Raw genomic sequence first — 19,801 nt, forward strand, 5'->3', positions numbered from 1 at the left:
ACTCCTCCTCCTCTCAAATCATCCTTGCGACCATCTACTTCAAGAGTATACCCTTGTAAATTTAAAACAGAGGTATTAGACGCATTCCAGACTTCTGATAAGCCAATTATATCAAATTTAGTATTCATACTATCTTCATACAACAGTCTAAGGTTATCAATATTTTTCACTAAAGAGCGTATATTTATGTGGGTTAATTTCAAAGATAGGGATGTCTCAAAATTTAGGACTTTGTCAATATTACATGGTAATAACTCGTAAGAAATATTTGTATCATCCATTATTCATATTTATCAGACATATTTATCAGACATATGCAGGCTAGTCAAGTTATTACTCCATATAATGTAGCTTAAAGTTTTGGTAGTTGATAGTGTCCAAGCCAATATCGAAGAGATCGTCCGGAGAAGCGATCGTCTTGTAACTGTCATCCGTGAGCTTACATACAATGTTCCCGTTTTGCGTACTCACTCTCTTCACAAGAGGACTTGCAATTAATGTATATAGACCTTTTGTTATTCTTTCTACGGCTTGTAATTCTATTCAATATCACAACCTCATAAAGAAAAAAGTAGGGATATATTTTTTTAGAAAAGGATGTCTGAAAACTTTCTTTTGTAGTCGTGTAACTTCTTATATTTTTCTCCAGGTAGGGGGTCGAAGCGCGAGTTCAAGTAATACTAGTATAACGCTATAAAGGGAAATTCCCCGAATCTTCTAGGTTGTCGTGACGTAAGACAAGATTGTACTCATTTTTCTTACACCTATAGTAAAACAGAGCCATTGAATGAGTACAGCGATATTTTTGGAATGGTTAGAACATTCTCATACATGTCGACTACTAGTATCCTACGGCCCAACGCAACGTTTAGGCTTTAGCGTGACTGAAAATTGACATTTTCGTAAGTTCCAGATCTCCAACCTGTTTTTGATAAGGCATGGATTCACTTATTGAATGGATTGCTTTCCAATTTTATATGTGATATGACACTCATTGTTTGGTGTACGGTATGTAAAGTGATTTTTCGAGGGTGAAGCCAGGACGAGTGCGCTACACGCCGCCCACGGGTGCAGCGCTTTCGACTTTGGCTTTGCCACGCTGCGGTATCTCGCGGCTTGGCTGTCGGTAGACAGCTGGCAGCCGTCTGTTTCGAGGAGTTTTTCAACATTTTTTTATTTTTTAAATTTCTCCTCATACACAGACGGCTCGCTAGCGTGTCGCCACCATTAGGGGAGGTACAATGCAAATTCCCCCCGACGGGGCTCATCGATTTTTGTCTTTATTTCATAAATATATATGAAAATAAATGGACAAATATGCGAATTAATGTTCCCTCTTGGCATTAATTGCCAAAAACGAGGGAAAAATAAAGTTAAAAGGAGAAAAAACAGCGACTTACCTCGGCTGTCGTGTAGCTGTAGCTCCTAGTTCACTCGTTCATCCGAAGTCGATATAACACACAAACATATGCCATTGGAAGAACTTCCGGGTCAACTGCGTATCAAAACCATTGGCCAATCAGATCATCTCTTTTACGTCGGGTTTATGAATACTAAAATTCTAGATGGTTTTTTTATTCATTTTCCATTATCTCTTTCTCTTTCGTTTTCTCTCTTTTTTGTTTTACTTTTCTTTTTAATTTTTATTTCCCCTTTTTTCTTTTGTTTCTTTAACTGCTCCTTTCTTTCCCCTTCTGTAATGTGTGACGTAAAGGTCATGGGGCGGAGTCTGACTTTCGTCGGCCACTTTTTCATGAATTATTCATTACCAAGATGGCTGCCCATTAGTCCGAGTCGCAAGTGTCAATTTCAGAGTTAATCCCCTGATTGCCAGTTTTAAAGCGGGAATTTAGGGTAAGAAACTGTCGTTACTTATACATTTTCAGCTATAGGTGCATATGTCATGTATGTATGAACTTTTGGTGGAAAATATCGCGGTATCGAGGAGAAAAACAAGAAATTAGCGGTGGCCATTGAGCCCCTGTACAGACGACGGTTTAACTTCGGTCTATGTATTTGGTGAGTGGAGCCAACGTAGTTCAGCGGAACAACCAACATAACAGAGACCGAAGCTTTTGGTCTAGGCTGTCGGCTGCTTTCTCGGCAAGTTATCGGCGAGGCTCTGGAGTACGGAGTCGAGTCCGAGCTTCCTGGCTGAAGTTCCTGGGCCTTGGTTGGTGTGGTGAGGTCAAGAATTAGCCCTAAATCATGTAAATGGGATAAATCTACAACTTCATTTCCCACACGGTATAAAAATATGAATAGACAGGGATACTTGCCGCGATGTTTACGTCGCCATCTTTTTCTTTTTGTTATTCGCCAAGCTACAACAGTACAACTTTACAAGACACATATCAGACGATATGCGTCTTGTAGCTTGGCGAAGAACAAAAAGAACAACATGTTGATGTAAACATCGGCAAGTGATTTCCCCGTCTTCTAAAAAATATTTTTATCGTTTTTTAATGAATTCTTGTTTAAAAATTAAATCAACATCGTATAAATGTGGGAAATGAAGTTGTTTCCCATTTACATGATTTAGGGCTTGAGTAAAGTGCCCTGAGGTTTGGCAATGCAGCATGGCACACTAGTTTTTCAGCACTGCACAAAGTACGAAAATACTCTACCCATGCAGAGGTCTGTACTACACCCGGAAGAAGAAGAAGAAGAAGAATATCGGCCACTCAAGCATAATTGGACCAAAACAAAGTAAAAAATACAATCATTGAATACAAAAAAAATAATGTGTTAATGTCATAAAAAAATAGAATTTAAACAAATATGGTAAACAGAAATTATTTAGGCCTACTTCCTACATGTACCATGAGCTTATTTTTTGTCAAATATTGGACGCAGTTTCCAAATATCGGGCACGTAAAGTTGTGCGCCGCGATAAATTTTGGTGATTTAAATCGCTCCCTAAACCCCAAAATAATTGCTTGATTGTTGAGAAAGAAACTTATATCAGCTGCGCAAATGCCGATTTTAATTATTACTACATGTATCAATAATTTTGACAAAGAAAGCGATAAATAATAATTATTTACTTACCAAATTATGCTCTAAACATCCGACGTCTTTGATCAGCTGCGCGCGATTTCGTTCTAAAAACGAGCGTGCGCGTGTCAACAGCACGCATTTCCAATTCAATTGGCCGATATGTCCGATGCTTGGGAGAGTGCCATATTTGGAAGGGTGTCAAATTTCCCACTGTTGGGAACCCCAGCGGTGGCCATTGCAGATTTTCTTGCGATAGAATCACATGTGCGATGTCGGCAGCGATATTCCCGGCGGAAGTCACTTCCCACTTACAAGATTTGTTTGGGTCATCAATCTTTTGGAGTCCATAATTAGCGGGGGTCATAAGAATCTTTGGAAGTCAAAATTATTGATTTTACCCCTGGATTTCACCAATGGAATATTTTTTTTAAGCAGCAAGCTGGATCTACTGTGTGTGCAGTTCAGTAGCAGGTACATGTATGTTCATGTATCTCATGCATGCAAGTCCCCCGCCAGTGCGGGTCCCTGTAGTTGTGGGGAGGGAGTTGAAATAATTTTTGTCCGATATTTTTAGCCCTCCGATACTTGGGGGTTTTACTCTAGATCTTTTAGAAGGAAAGTAGAACTCTCGTTACCCAGTAAGGTAAGAAGCTATTCACTTTAATGAACATGAGTTTCTTTTTCTTTACTATCATCAGTGTTCAAGTTGACAATAACCATGGCAACAGAAGAGCAGACGAATACGCAGCCCCTCATGAAGGATATATCAGGGGATCTGGATGACTTGGAAGCAACAGAGATTGAAAGTTTGTGTGTCAACTGCATGGAAAACGTAAGTTTATACCTGGATGTATATATATATATATATAAACACCTGTTTCTTCTGCTTTCCATTTGGTCTCAGGCTGCATGGTCTAATCCTAGTTCATGGAAAGAGTTCCTTTTGCGAAAGCCACTCTAACCCTAATCATTCCCGGGATGCCCCTAACCCTAAGGTGGCTGTCGCAAAAGGAACTCTCCCCCAGTTGGAATGATTGACCGTCAGTTTGTCTCCTTTTGTTGGTCTTATTGCCATTTAGCACTTAACCATTTTGTCAAATTTCTAGTAAGGTTATAACCATCTTGTCTTATATACACTTGCTCTAAAACCCCTTACACACAGTGTATGTGATGAGATCAACTGTAAACTTAAAAACTAAATATGCCCAGGCGCAAAAATAATTAGTATACAAAGTTAATAAAGATTAGTGGTAGACCAAACAGTAATTTACCAAACTGAGAGTAGACCAAGTAAGTTTTTTCTGTGGTTTTAGTTTTTCTGAGAATTTTAGATCATTTTATAGTATTTTATGTGGATACAAACTAATATTCTTAATATTAGAGCACAGAAAATATCTTAAGGACAATGACATAGCCATTGAGGCCATTTAGTAGGTCATCAAATGCTTAGCATAATTGGATTAATATTAGGTCCTGCATGGTATTCTTAAAAACATGGTACATGTAATTAAAATCCATTACTACCACATATCATGAAGTAAAATGATGAAATAAAACTATTTGAGTAGAGTCACATTGTTCAAGAGTTCAAAGTTATTATTTTTATTAAAGTTAGGTCATCTTCAGGAACTGAATATGTACTGCCAGTTGTGTGTCCGGACGATCACTTTTAGAAAGTCATTTGGAAAAATTTACAAACTAAGTTTTATCAATTTTTAGTACAAAATGTTAGGAAATATTATAAAGAACAAAATAGAAGATGATTACAACTATTGAATTCATATTTTTAGTGTAATCCAAAGACAAAAAAGAAGGCTTCAAAAATATAAAGTGTCCAGACACGCGACCCCCCATCCTACCAGAAAACAGGTTACAAACTTATATTATGCAACTGTACTAATACATATTTGTTTGTGAAGATGATCTAAATTAAAGATAAATACTTTGAACTCTTCCCAATGTGACTCTACTCAGAGTTTTATTTCTATCTTTGTACATGTATTTTTTCTTCATTTCTTTCTGATAGGGGACAACAAAGCTGCTTCTCACCAGGATTCCCTTCTTCAAATCAGTGATAATCAGCTCCTTTGATTGTCCTCATTGCCACTCCTCTAACTGTGAGATCCAGCCAGCCAGTGCCCTTCAGCCTCAGGGCTGCATCTACGACGTAGAGATCAAGACAGATAAGGTAACAATAGGGGTGTAAATTGAAATTTGAATCAAGATCAAAATTTTGAATTTTTTTCCCAACAGTTCACACACTGGGGAATAATGCATGACCAGAGGTTGACATTGATAGATGCAGAGCTGCCAAGTTGTATTTTGCATTTTCAGTATTCTTATCCCCCAAAATCAGTATTTTGACAAAAAAATCAGTATTTTTACCGTGTGAGATAAATATTTTGTATTTTTCCCCAAAAAAATGTATTTCATAATAAAATGCTTGGCGCACTCGCCCATCACGGCACTCAAGCTGCATGCAAGCTAAAATGTGCACTGCTCTTGCAGATGAAAAAAAAAAAAACATTGAAACTTGTGTATATCTCACCCTGGTTTTTACAAAATGATTGAAAAAAAGAAACAAGTTACCTGAAATTACATTGATCTAATTACCATATTTGTGTACGTTATGAAATAGAGACATATAGAGATGATTCTTCTAAATAAATTTCGATTTTGTAAAAAAAAATAAAAAAAATACTAAATACGGAAACATCGTACTACTTGGCAGCTCTGTAGATGGTATGCACGGACAAAGCATTGTTTACGATTATGTAATGTGCATCGTGAAAAGAAAACCAAAGCAGTCTCTCCCACGTTGTGGGGACGTCGTGGTCTAGTGGTTATGGCTCTCGTCTTTCAATCTGAGGAACGTGGGTTCGATTCCAAGCTGTGGCTTGTTTTCTTTCAGCAAGAAATTTGCCCACATTGTGTTGCACTCAAGCTTAGTGAGGTAAGTGGGTACCGGCAGGGGGTAATTCCTCAAGAAGCTGTGAGCACCCGAATCGGTAGACAAGCTTTATAGCAGGGGTAATGTAGGGGCACCGTGAGAAAATAACAAGATGGATACGTGTACTATAAAAATTCTATATTATTTATTATGCAAGGTAGAAAATGCCTGAAACTTACATTACTGCAGAATGAGAGCGATAGATGGTATTACGATCACGCACTGTACAATTATGGATAGAAAAAATTATTTTTACAAAAATTGCACGAGGATTCATAAACACACAGTGCTCATCAAATAAAAACAATTATCTTTAAAAAATGCACAAATTATGAGGTGAATCGCAATCAAGATCGCAAGAGGTCTATAAATTGTTATGTCCCCACTAGCTAAGAATGATCATGATTCAATAATCACTTTTCATATTTCACTTTGTGCCGTGTATGTCAATGCCATTATTAAAACCCTGAATTTAGCCTGTGAAAATCAGAGAGGCATATTTCCTGCAAGCAATGATCATTATCCAAACTGTAAGATGTAACTTTAAGAAGCAATTTTATAAAAAAAAACCCTGCTTTTGTGTTCCTTTTCAAAAGGATATGAACAGACAAGTTGTGAAGTCAAACTCTGCTTCGGTACGCATTCCAGAACTGGACTTTGAAATTCCTGGATTCACACAAAAAGGATGTACGTATCTCTTATTAATTCATATTCCATTTTTATTCTCGTACTCTTATTTCCTAATACTTAGCAACTCTTACCTTCCTACTACATGTAAGTAACTCTTATTCTCATACTATGAAGTCAGTCTCATTCTTCTAAATAACTTTGACTTTCCTACTCCATTTACATGTAAGTAACTGAGAATATTCTCCTTCTGTAACATAAATATTATTCTTCTACTAAATAGCCATTATTTTCCTAAGTAACCCTATGTTTGCCTACTGAGCAACTCAAATTTTCATACACGTACTAGTAAATCTTATCCTCTTACAAGGGAGCTCACATTCCCTTACTCAAGCCCCCCCCCCAATCTGTATGCCAGTGATATATCAATATTATCATTCAATTTGATACAGCTTCCACCAATTGATCTCATGACCTGAAATTAAATGTATGCCGATCTGTAAAGATGTTTCAAAATTTCTTCATTTCCAGCTCTCACAACGGTGGAAGGTGTATTTCAGAGAGCTATAGAAGGACTTGAACAGGAACAACCATTGCGAAGGGTAAGTTATTAACCCCTGCCATGCTTGGGCGAAGGGGGAGGGGGATAAGATGTGACTCACATATTCCAGTTAGAATATTTCTTCAAAGTTTAAACTTGGCTTGGAAATTTGTTTGTAGGGCAGAAACCTCATGTGTTCAATATGTTTGTTTTCAACTGATTTTTGAATGTATATATACTTTGGAAGGGCTTAAATCTATTAGCCCGTATTCTGAAGTTAGGTTTAAATTAGACCACGGTCTAACTCTGTGATAAAATTATGGAGAGCCACAAATTCAAAAATTCTGTTTATATTGTATATTTTTTATGTTTACTATTTTGTTTCATTTTGCATTTATAGCGAAGAAAAATACTTCAGTTACCATTCCCAGACAATTATGAACAATTTGGGTGTCAAATGAGTTAATAAATGGAATGTGTATTGTATGGGATTTGTGCTCCAATTGGCTGTCCATACTTAAACCACAACTTTAAAGTAGGGTTTAGTTTAAACCCGAGTTCAGAATTCGGGCCATTGTGTCTGTAATGTGGAATATGTTATACCATATCTGCTGCTCTTGCTCTACAACTCCATTCGCCGACTCGTTTTCTCATCTATTCAAGCCTCTCTCACCTCTCCAACCGAACCAGCCTCCTCAAGACTCACCTTGCCTACTACTCAGCTTTTCTCTCCCTCTGGTTAGTTCTATTAAGGACTGCACTCATTCTGAAAAGAGTATTCTACTTCCCAACATTCACTTTCTTGCCTGTCCATTACTTTTCTATCTCTATCCACTTTCATCGAAGTCTTTCCAGGACTTTACACATGGTGTACCGTAAACTCCTTTCGCGATTGTTCGTACCACCATGCAAACCTTCAAACATCAACATTATCAATTATCATTCCAATTTTAACAGGCGCTGCAACCTGAAGTGGCTGAACAAATTGATGCTTTTATCGAGAAGTTAAAAAACATCCCCAAGCCATTTCATGTGGTAAGTGCATTTTGAATGTGTCATAAGACTAAAAAATATGAATGCTTCGGACTGTAATTACACAATTTATGATCCAATTCCATATAACAGTCAACCATTTGGTAAATTGCCAATTCGTCTACTGCCAACCCGTCCACTCACCACATGGTCTACTTTCATTTAGTCTAGTGCCATTCCGTCCATCAACATTTCGTCTAACAACCAATTGGTCCAATCATCACTTCGTCTAATCACCATTTCGTCTCATAACCAGTTGGTCTAATCTAATATCCATTTCAATTTCATTCATTTTGCACAATTTATAGTCCAATTAGACCAAATGGTATATGGACTATATGGCTATTGGACCAACTGGTTATTAGACACAATGGTGAGTGGACGAATTGGCAATTAGACCATGTGGATAGTGGACAAACTGATGTAGACCAAATGATAGTAGACGAGTTGACAATTGGACAAATTGTATTAGACGAATCGGGAATAAACCAACCATTTGGTATGTCAGACTAAATTTTCCCCAATCATTGTCACTTCATGAACTGGTATGAAAGCCATGATAATTTGAGATCATTACAACCTTCCATTTAATATAAACTAGAAAACGGAGACAAATCATTCCAGGAAAATCCTACTAAATGGGGGTCAGACCTTGATTAACCTTGATTTAAAAGACTTTTTCATGAAAGAATTGTTGGCGGCAACTACTTTCTTTTACCTTTAATTTATATCCAAGTGTATGAAAAGGGTGTATTGATGCCAATTGCTGAATGACACTTGTGCCTCAGTAGGATTCAGAGATGCCGCTCTGATAAACAAGTCAAGAGTAACTTCACCACAATGTTTCTACAAATTTGTTTTTTCTTCCAATAGATCTTGAATGATCCGGCAGGAAATAGCTTCATTGAGAATCCCTTGGCACCTAAACAAGACCCTGCCATGAGGGTCAGTTATTATGAACGAACCAAGGAACAGCTTCAGCAGCTTGGATATGCGGTGAGTATATCCCTATGTTCATGCATTATCCCAGACCGAGAGCTTCTGTCTCTGTTTCGTCGGTTCTACTAGACTACTATGTCTTTCTTTACCGCACCTTGTCCATAGACTGAAGTCGTTCTTACTCGCCCTTCAGGGAACCTATATGTATGCTTGCCCAATAATTCTTGATTTACATCATTAATACAAAAGAATTTTCATCAGAATATCGGTGAATTGGGAAATATGCACAAGGCCAAAATGCTGATGCCAAAGCCACTGGCTAGACTGTCCGAGGCATGGAACAGGGTGCTACTCCGACCATTCTACCCATTTTGTTGGCGGTTGTCCAGTTAGTGGACGTTTTCTTGTATTCAAGATAATTTTGGTGCCCACGACTCTGATTCTAGTGGCAAGATGCTGGTTTTTGCGTAGTGAGTATGCTGCAGCTGCGAGCCAACCCTTTTCTCTTTTCATCCGCGGAGGAAGGTCTGAACGAATCGCAATACGTTGAGTGGATGTGTGAACATCATCATCCTGTGACACCTGAGGTCGAGGCTGTTGAAAGGCGTTGCGATCAGACATTCTAGCAAAGCAAACAATAATGGGCGTTGGCCGGTTGGTGGTGTTGGGCGAGGTGCTGGAGTTAGCTTTAGACGGAAGCCTATGAGCATTCACCAGGTAGATACTGGCAGCTCCTTCGCGGGTGATGTGTAAGAACTTCATAAATACAGGTAGAAGCACCAAGTAGACATTTTCATTTGGACGTTCGTCAATACCATAGATCAGGAGGTTTAGTTTCCTATCGTGAATCTCTAGCTTCAATAATTTCTCATCAATATCCTTCTCAATATTTTTCATTTTGATGGTTAAGTCAGGTATTTTCTCCTTCTCAATTGCCATCACACGATCAGAGTCATCATTGAATCCAGTGTTAATGTTAGATATAGTATCATTAATCACACACATTTCACGCTTGAATTCCGATATTTCGGCAATAACTGAATCGAACCGATCATTTATTTGTTTGTTCATAGCAGAAAACATATCTTTCATTTCAGCCGTGAAGCTCGTAAACTTGGCTGATGTGGTTGGGTGATAAGGGTTCGAGCTGTGTGTTGGGCGCTGAGTGTCAAGTGGGTTGGAGTCAGGGTCCCCATCAGCCACATTAGTGCTCGGAGCAGCTGCCATTCCCAGATTTTCAAGGTTCTCGTTTTGGGAATTATGTCGCGTATTTCTCCGAAGTTGGCATTCTACTCTGGGCGGTATACCATGGGACGTCATTTTTTAAGTTGATACCGTCGTCAGATGAATATAAAATATGAAATTATGCGTGATTTGTGTTAATTAGGAATGGCAGTAAAAAACACCGTAGCTAGTAGCAGGACGCCATCACTCTTTGTGACTCTTTTTTACCATGATTTATGTTTGATTTTTTCCTGTGTAATTGGACAATTTTTATGTACTATGCGTAAGGGAGCACGTATATTACATATTCATGGCATTGTCCTCTTTGTTCAAAATTGATCAATTGTGAACTCACATTGTTAGTTTTCAATCTTTTTGATGAGAATCTTTAGTAAAACCTAATTGAATTGAAATGATAATTTCTTTAGTTACTACATCACTTCAGCTTTGATTTTGATGTCCCTACAGGATGGTAGTGAGGAAGATTCGGCTGGAGATGCACCCCAATCAGGAGATACACCCAAGGATGCCGCTACCACGAACGATGATGACGACGTTGTCGCTCCTGAAGAGGTGTTTGAATTTGCCGTCAACTGCAGCAACTGTGAAGCTCCAGCCGTGTGTCGGATGAAGCCAATCAGTATCCTTTGCCAACATTGTTTAAAAATAGAGAAACCTGTCTAAAAAGACCACTTGCATATGTGATAGGTCGCCCAAAAAGTAATTTTTAGGTCGTTAATGAGTTTAAAAAGGCACATCCTTAGCTATGTAGTGATATCTTGTCAAAATTAATCAACAATAATCCAAACAAGTACTTGATTGAAAACTAAGCAAGAGCTTCACAAATTAAGGAGAAAACAGTGTTGAAGTTCAGGGTTTACTCAAGCATGAGATGTGCACGCTGTGCAGTCTCAATGAAACTTTTGAGCCATTCGCAAAAACTTGCCTCAAAGATACTCTTGTATCTTGTTTTCTATTCAATTTAACAAATTTAAATGAAGTATGAAGAGAAGGAAATGCTCTTTCAAAGAAGACAAGCTTCTATTTTTTGCCATTTGAAGTCCAAATTACCTTAGGCCTTTTTACAGAGAACCTTCCCTGGTGACTTGTTGTTGGTTTTGGGATGGTTGGTTGGTCACGTATACAGACTGCTTTCCTTGTCTCCCTTGGGTGGTCCTTATAGACAGGCCTTGTCATATAATATGGCATATCATATGACAGGAGGAGCCGTATGACATTATGACATTGTGGAGGAGCCGTGGTGTAGTGGTTCTGACTCTCGCCTTGTAAACAGAGGGTCGTGTGTTCGAATCCCACCGCGGTCTGGCGTCCTTTGGGAAGGCGTTAATCCACACTTTGCCACTCTCGACCCAGGTGGTAAATGGGTACCCGGTAGGATGTGAAAGTCATTGTAGCTTGTCCAGTACCGTGTGCGCCTCACCGGCGACTGACTGGAATACTCCCCAGGGAGTGGAGGATGTGCACACATTGTGTGCGGGAATGACTGATTGAATCCGATGACCGGGGTAATAATATATTTGTAAAGCGCTTAGACACGTCATTCCGATGTATTAAGCGCTATATAAAAAACGGATTATTATTATATGCTGTGCACACACTTTACTTGAAAGTGGTCTGAATATGCAGCCTAAAATCACTTCCAATGAATGGTGTAATGACAGAAGGCCCCTCTCGTTTCAGGATTGAAATTTTGAATTTTATCTGTGCTAGTTAGTTTCGTGTGAAGACCCACTTGATGATGACATTTTCAATTAGGGTCTATGTCTGCAGACAATTGTGATACCTGTTTTAAGGGTAAAATCGTGAAAGGTAAACTAATTACTAAACTATAGTTACTATGTATGTGATCTTTTAACTCTTTGCCCGCCACGGTCAGAATCACTCCTGCACCACATCAATTTCAAGGTGCAACCTGAAGAGGGGTTTTGCAGGGACTATGCTAAGTTAGCTCAGAAAAGCTTTTGATAGGTTTATTGTAAGAAAAAGCTTTGTGTGTACACAGTACAATGCGATGCACACATCATTATTGTGTATGTGTGTATGAACAATAGACTTAATGTACTCTGTGTATTGTGAATACAATGTGATTTGAGTCGAACTTGGCATTCTGCTGTATGTGACTATAGTCAAACAAAGCGGGCAACCAAACGGGCAAAGAGTTTTGTAGGTATTATATGATGTGGTTTCACTAACCCATTGACTAAAGGATTGTGCAGGGACCGTCTGGCTCCAGAAGAATACAGATCAAAGTTTGACCCTTGACCCCAAGTTCAGGCATTCCGTTCTTCAAGGAAGTGATCATCATGGCGATGAGCTGCGATGCCTGTAACACCAAGACGAATGAGATCAAATCTGGAGGGGGCATAGAGGATAAAGGTCGCAAGATCACACTCAAAATGACAGATATCAGTGACCTCAGCAGAGATGTGTTAAGGGTAGGTCAAAGATTGCAAGACCACACTAAAAATAACAGATGTCAGTGACCTTAGAAGAGATATGCTAAGGGTAGGTCTAAGGTCACAAGATCATATTAATATATGTGATTTGTAATGCGCCAAATTCACTCGACAGAGTGCCCAAGGCGCAGTGAAAGAAAGAAAGAACGAAAGATAAAAAGTACAAATATAATAGTAATAGATTCAGGAGCAATTAAGAGTAGGAAGCATTGAATAGACGAGTCTTAAGGTAACGTTTAAATGTGTGAATGGAAGTGCATTCACGGATTGCCAGGGGAAGATCATTCCAGAGAACAGGGCCAAGGTGAGCAAAGCCCGAACCCCCATGTCTTAACGGATGTAGGAATAACTGGGGAACCAGAGTTGGATGAACGTAGGGACATGACAGGAGTGTATTTGCTGATTAGATTAATATTGTACTGTGGAGCAGAGCTGTTAATTGCATGGAATACAAGGAAAAGGATTTTGAAGATGATGCGATCGTTGACCTTTAACCAATGAAGAAGATATTGAAAATGACAGATATCAGTGATCTCAGCAGAGATGTACTAAGGGTAGGCCAAAGGTCACAAGACCACACTAAAAATGACAGATATCAGTTACCTCAGCAGAGATGTACTAAGGGTAGGCCAAAGGTCACAAGACCACACTAAAATGGCAGATATCAGTGACCTCAGCAGAGATGTGCTAAGGGTAGGTCAAAGGTTGCAAGACCACACTAAAATGGCAGATATCAGTGACCTCAGCAGAGATGTGCTAAGGGTAGGTCAAAGGTTACAAGACCACACTAAAAATGACATATCAGTGACCTCATCAGAGATGTGCTAAGGGTAGGTCAAAGGTTGCAAGACCACACTAAAATTGCAGATATTGGTGACCTTAGCAGAGATGTTTAGATGAAAAAGTTATGGGTAGTCACACTCTTGCTCATATACATGCAGTACGTGGTATATTATTCTCAATTATGTTTATTGTAGAAGATTCCCAATCTTCAGGCATTTGCTTCTATTGGTGCAGTGAATCAACAATTCCCAATCAAATTGAGGCAGTTTCTTTTCTAGATCAACTTCGTGACCTGTGGCCAATGTGGCCATAAAACTTATCTCTAAGGTAACTTTCCTCCCTCTCATATGGTAGAAAAAATTTGAAAATGGTAATTTGAATGATGATTCCAGTGAAAAATAAGGCTAATAACGAATTTTTAGCACGTGTCAAACCAAACTAGAATCACAAACGCTAATCACAATCACGAATTCAAATTCTACTCTGGAGATGAATTCCAGTTAAGTTTCACTCAAATTACGGTATGAATTTTATGTGTGAAAGGCTTGACCTCCAAAAAATCTTTTGGGGTCGGAGCTTACGTGTCCCTTCAAACACTTCCGTAGATAATACACTTGTCATGCACTCATCGTATCGATGCAGTGCTTTGACTGACAAGTCACCAAGGACACATCCAGCCTTCGCTTGGGAATTTGAATTCAAATCACCGTTTTCGAGTGAGCGTGTAAAAGGTCTGATGATTCCAAAGACGAATTGCTATAAAAGATTCACGTGTGAAAAGGCCCTTTATCATCCAATAAAAGTCAAGAATTTCATTGAAGTTATTATTGGATGGCAAATCTCTTTTATATGTCATCTTTTTATTTCTCTCTCTTTCTCTCTTTCTTATTGCTAAAACTCACTGCAGTCAGGAACATGCCTGTTTGAAATTCCAGAATTTGATTTTCTGCACGACCCTATAGCAGGCCAGAGCGGTAAATTTACAACTGTAGAGGGCCTCCTAGTGGATGTTAAGAACATGCTTCAGAGGCAGAATCCCCTCGCTTTCGGAGACAGCGCAGTACCAAGACAAAATGCATTTGCACAATTTTTTGAGAAAATGGACAAGGTAAGTTCAAGGTACTAATAATTATGTAAGTATTTTTTAGTTCAATGCTCCTCTTACTTTCATCTTCTTTATTTAAAGGTAAAGTAGTTGCAGCAAAGAATTATTTCATCAGAAAGTCTTTAAAATCAAGGTTAATTGTCACCATGTTATCAAACATCTAGATCTGGTACATTAATGAAGACTGATCTTTGTAAAAATATGTAAACTTAGCAGACGAAGTCTGGAGGGGGCATTAACCGTTGCCCCTGTCCGTCTGTCTTTCCGTCCTTCCGTCTGTCCCCCCACTTGGTTTCCGTGCAATAGCTCGACAAATATTTAATGGATTTTAAAATCTTTTGGTGTGTAGGTAGATGACACCAAAATACAGGCTACCTTCGAATTCGGAGTCCGCAGGTCAAAGGTCACAGCTCATTAAATATTTGAGTTGGTTTCCGCGCAATAACTCTACAAATATTTAATGGATTAAAAAAAAATTTGGGTGTAGATGACACCAAAATACAGGCTAAGTTCGAATTCGGAGTCCGCAGGTCAAAGGTCACAGCTCATTATGTACATGCGAGTTGGTTCAAAGGTCTAAATTTGTTCATTATATTATATATCCATATTGGTTTCTGCACGATATTAAGTTCAATCGTATTGAATGAATTGCGTTGTTGGCTCAGTGAGAGCGTTGTTGGCTCAGTCGGTAACGCGTCTGCCCGTCGAACCAAAGATCGTGGGTTCGAGTCCACCCCGGGCGGATGACTGAAGCCAGTGCGTTGTGTGTAAACGTCTCTCCCATATTTCATAGATGCAGGCTATGTTACAATGGAAAACCCTCCGTCCCTCGAATAGGACGTTAAATGGAGGCCCCGTGTAGAGGAGAATCACCACCTTTGCACGTTAAGAACCCACTGCACTATTCATATAGAGTAGGGGGACACCCTGGTGTAGTGGTCCACCTGCACTCCCCCCAATCAGTAATCGGGAGGAGAGACCTGCGGGTCATAGTGATTCAGTTCGCTTTTCACCTCCCAGGCACAGGTGATGCCAAACAAATAATAATAATAATAATAATTTCAGATCGCGTTAAGCGGGGGCATCTGTGTCCTTTGGACACATCAAATTTCTAGTTTATTTATACATACAAACAATTGGCTGATCTTTTTAATTAGATTCTGTTCACACTCATTTTGATATCATTACCACAACTGGTATTTATTAATAAAAAAATTGTTTTCCTTTTGGTGTTCTTTCTCTCCTTATTCTCATTCATTCTTCCTTGTCCCTTCCTTATATTCCTTCTAGTTCTCCCCTCTTTTGGCCTGTTGCATAAAACTTTTGTCATAAAAAAACTCTGACAAATACACAAAAACTCGGGCAAACAAAATTATGCCATTGACATTTAACACGTTAAAAAACTTGGCACAATATTTACTAGAGATTTTTTATGCAACAGGCCTCTGATTTGTATTCTTCACATTATTTTCTTCTCTCTCTCACTCTCCTCCTCGTTCTCCTCCTTGTTCTTCTCCTTCTTTTGCTCTGAACCATATAATAATAGGGACAGACCTCGGTAGACCAAAGACGCCACACGTCAATATTCAATATTGATAAATTTCATTTTAATACTGTAAATCAGTGTTGGTATATGAATGTAATTTTGATACTGTTTTAGAGAGATATATTAAAATAATTGAATCAATTTGATCTTAGAGATAAGGGTTATTCTTTAATTAAAAAAAAAAAATGTATTGACATAATAAATAATTCTTCTGATTCATCATACTCTAAAGCGCATAGAGATCAGGGATGTTATGTTATTATTGTTATTATTCCATAAGGTATGAATGTATATATGAGGATTTGTCTTTGGTTTTGAGTTCATATGAAAGGTTGAAAAGCTTTCCGATTATAATAGTTTGAGCATTTGAGAAAGAAGAAATAAGATGATGGGATGTGCTTAAAGGTTGATAGTTCATGGAATTACCCATATAGAGTATAGTACTATCGATGTACGATGGCATCAATTTTCATTTTTTTGTATTTTACCTTTTTTGATACCATATTTCATTTGAACATGATGAAAATCCCCTACAACCAAAATTTGGTGGGAATCGGTCCATGGGGCCCCAAGATATGACCTCATGAATACATAATTAGCCCCATTGAACTATCAATGAACTATTGGCCTCGTGTTGAATTTGAAAAAAAACTTTGTTTCCTTTGCTCCTTCAGGTTATCAAGGGAGAATTGTTTGTGACTATTATCTTGACGGATCCTGCAGGCAACAGCTATTTACAGGTATGTTTACTCCGACAGTTGAACGATGATCCCTGTCTAGAATTCCCACATATAGCAAAAGTGGTCTTCATCGGCAGTTGGCCTTTATGGACAGTTTATCGTCATTGGTCATTTAAAGGGGGCGCTGTGGTCTCGTGGTTACGAATCTCGTCTTTCAATGACAGGGACGTGGGTTCGAATCTTGGCCATGGCATGTTTTCCTTCAGCAAGAAATGTTCCAAAATTATGCTGCATTCAACCCAGGTGAGGTGAATGGGTACTCGGCCGGATTTATTCCTTGAGTGCACCAAGCGCCTTTAGTAGCTGGAGCTTCAGACGGGGTAATATATAGTGCGCCATTAAATAGGAAACTAGATAATCAGTGCCTCATAAATGCTATATATTATCATAATTATTAAAGGATAGGGATGTAGTGGAGGCCGGTACTACTGAGTCATGAGACCGCATTAGAAAACCACCTCCAATTGACTTTGTACACGGGACACGGGCCAATGCCGGCCTTGACTACATCCCCGTGGAGGAAGCTAAGAGGGAGCTCTTCAGAGGGAAAAAAATCCTCTTTGCTGCCGAGACTCATCTCATCTGCTCTTCTCCTGTACCAAGCCATTGTATCTCGTCTGCTTCATGATCCTTAAAAGGACATCACTTTCAAATTGATTGATACTTCCTTTATAACTCATACAGTGTTGAACAGAAACTTGCGGCATGTCCAGGGAGGGTTGCACGAAATAGGTGGTCGGTAATTTTCTCTTGACTAATTTGCTTTGAGCCAATCGGATGCAAATGTTTTATTGGCTTTTAACAATAGTGAAATTTACTGTTTATTTCATGAATTATTATTTTGTTGTGTTTGGCTCTGAATCTGACTAAATTTAGCTACATTCCAAAACATGGATTAATTTTCCCCCAGAGAGCAGTCTTGCGATTGATGCGTTCAAGACCAAGTTCCTTGAATGTTCATCATGTCTTTTCTTTCACTACAGAACGTGTATGCCCCGGAGAGTGACCCTGAGATGACGATCGAGGATTACGAGAGGACAGAGGAAGAGAACGACTTCCTCGGTTTGACGCACATGAAGACAGAAAACTACGGCGAGGAGGAATATACTGAGCAAAATGCAGAAGAATCATAGCCTTTGGAGCTTCTAGTGTATACTAGCTAGCAATTGAAATATGTGTAATATTACCTTGTATTCTCTCTTTCTTTCTTTCCTTTTTATTTTCATCCCTTTCTCTTTCTTAACTTGTTTGGTGGTGGTGATTTTTTTACCTGATTGCTAAGAAAGCATGAATGCTTGTAAGCAAGCAACCAGAGGACCGACGGCTTAAGGTCCCCCACGAAGGACCTGGTACTGAAGATTAATGCCTTACCAAAGGGCACTAGCGCACCAAGTGGGAATCGAACCCGGGTCACCGGAATACGAGTCCCCCGCTCTACCGACTGAGCTATCGCGCCTCCTCAACTGTATATTATATATATTTATATATAATGTCATGTACTTAGAGGTAATGGTTGGCTAGAGGATGATAATTACGATATTTAGGGAGATTGGGCCTAGCGGCTCTCTCCAAAAGTATGTTTTTGAAAGGCTTCTTTAATAGCATACATTCAAATAAAGTGGAATAGGATGATTAAACTCAGAGCTCCGCCGCTGAAGTCTGAGATGGGAACCTCAGATTTTGCATGCATATTCATATATTACGAAGGAAATGCATTGTGTCTCGCTCATACATGCTCTCTCAACAACATCAAAAATCTTGCCATTTTCAATCTGCTTTTTGCAAAGCCATCATATTTTTTTTTGTGTGGAAAAGAACTTGGAATCCAGGGGAGCATTTCGTGAAAGGACATGTCAGACGTTTTATCCGACAAGTCCCATTTTATCCGACAGTTACCATAGTAACAGTGCTTCTAAGCCAATCAGAATCAAGGAGCGATGTCAGATCTGCCAACTTGTCGGACAAAAATGTTGATGAAACGCCCCCCCCCTGATTTGATGGATGGAATCTTCTAAATAATAGACCAAAGAATTGATGGAAGTAGAAATATTTGTTTTTGTTGTTGGGTGCTTTTCCAATTATTTTGCAACGGTTTACCCTTGAGACTTGACCCTATCCACACACTAGCTAGGCTCCATTGCTGCTCGCTGTGTTAATGAAACAGTAGAAAAGTGCACTAAATGTGAAATCAGTAGAGGTTACATGGATGGGTTTCATATAGCAGTGGTTCAGTTTACCCTAAGGTACCTGAGACCACACTATTATGGAGTGCCATTCGCCTTCTTATTTATTTAGACAAATTAATTCAATTGTGTGGTGAAAGGCTGTTTCAAGATAAAAATTTGCCCTGAAAGAGAAGGAATGGGATGGTATGATAATATATTTCAACTAATTATATGCTGTTTTCTTTGACAAGAATAATAGTAAGGTGTAAGATTATTAATCATGGCATTCCATAGAAGCATGGACTAATATTCTCGCTAATTCCGGAGTTATACCCGGATGTTATTTGCAGAATGTGTTTGTGTTTTGAATGAGTGATATCATGAAATGATTATGAAATTATACAATATGATAACCTTTTCACATAGATGATTCAAAGTTTTATGTTATAGAGTACTACTAACTAATTTTGTTTAACAGGTGACTTTTGCCATATCCCACCAGAATGAACAGTGTCCCTTAGTGTATCTTAAAGGGCTTGTTATAATCACTCGGGTCGCGTTCGCGTTCGAAATCACTCGGGTCGCGTTCGAAATCACTCGGGTTTTGGATTTTGGGCGATTTTTTTTATTTCGATACGATTTTTTTTTCTAACGGTGTCTTCAATGGGACAA

At 38.8% G+C, this 19,801-nt stretch overlaps 1 protein-coding gene across 4 annotated transcripts; it reads left to right on the forward strand.

The window, feature by feature from the left end:
* The first annotated feature begins 816 nt into the window (after window positions 1-816).
* LOC129266308 (zinc finger protein ZPR1-like) lies at window positions 817-19,549 on the forward strand. Of its 4 annotated transcripts, none has more exons than XM_064103595.1 (12): window positions 817-902; window positions 3,699-3,832; window positions 5,027-5,188; window positions 6,547-6,637; window positions 7,109-7,179; window positions 8,076-8,153; window positions 9,024-9,146; window positions 10,782-10,953; window positions 12,609-12,769; window positions 14,481-14,681; window positions 16,899-16,964; window positions 17,948-19,549. In XM_064103595.1, exons 2-12 carry the CDS (start codon window positions 3,719-3,721, stop codon window positions 18,095-18,097), a joined length of 1,389 nt encoding a protein of 462 aa, XP_063959665.1. In that variant the 5' UTR covers window positions 817-902; window positions 3,699-3,718; the 3' UTR covers window positions 18,098-19,549. The 4 variants fall into 4 exon arrangements, with proteins under 4 accessions (XP_063959665.1, XP_063959666.1, XP_063959667.1 ...); XM_064103596.1 differs by having other exon boundaries at window positions 853-936; window positions 17,948-18,200; XM_064103597.1 differs by lacking the exon at window positions 817-902 and adding an exon at window positions 922-1,008 and having other exon boundaries at window positions 17,948-18,200.
* Window positions 19,550-19,801: the final 252 nt, after the last annotated feature.

Source organism: Lytechinus pictus, chromosome 8 (assembly GCF_037042905.1).
Source record: "Lytechinus pictus isolate F3 Inbred chromosome 8, Lp3.0, whole genome shotgun sequence".
Lineage (NCBI taxonomy): Eukaryota > Metazoa > Echinodermata > Echinoidea > Temnopleuroida > Toxopneustidae > Lytechinus > Lytechinus pictus.

Excerpts from the sequence above, each read along its gene's own strand:
- LOC129266308 (XM_064103594.1), top strand. The coding sequence starts at position 2,011 with ATGTATTTGGTGAGTGGAGCCAACGTAGTTCAGCGGAACAACCAACAT. Across the intron at positions 9,147-10,781 it reads TTCAGCAGCTTGGATATGCG|GATGGTAGTGAGGAAGATTC; the intron begins GTGAGTATATCC and ends ATGTCCCTACAG. Across the intron at positions 16,965-17,947 it reads CAGGCAACAGCTATTTACAG|AACGTGTATGCCCCGGAGAG; the intron begins GTATGTTTACTC and ends CTTTCACTACAG.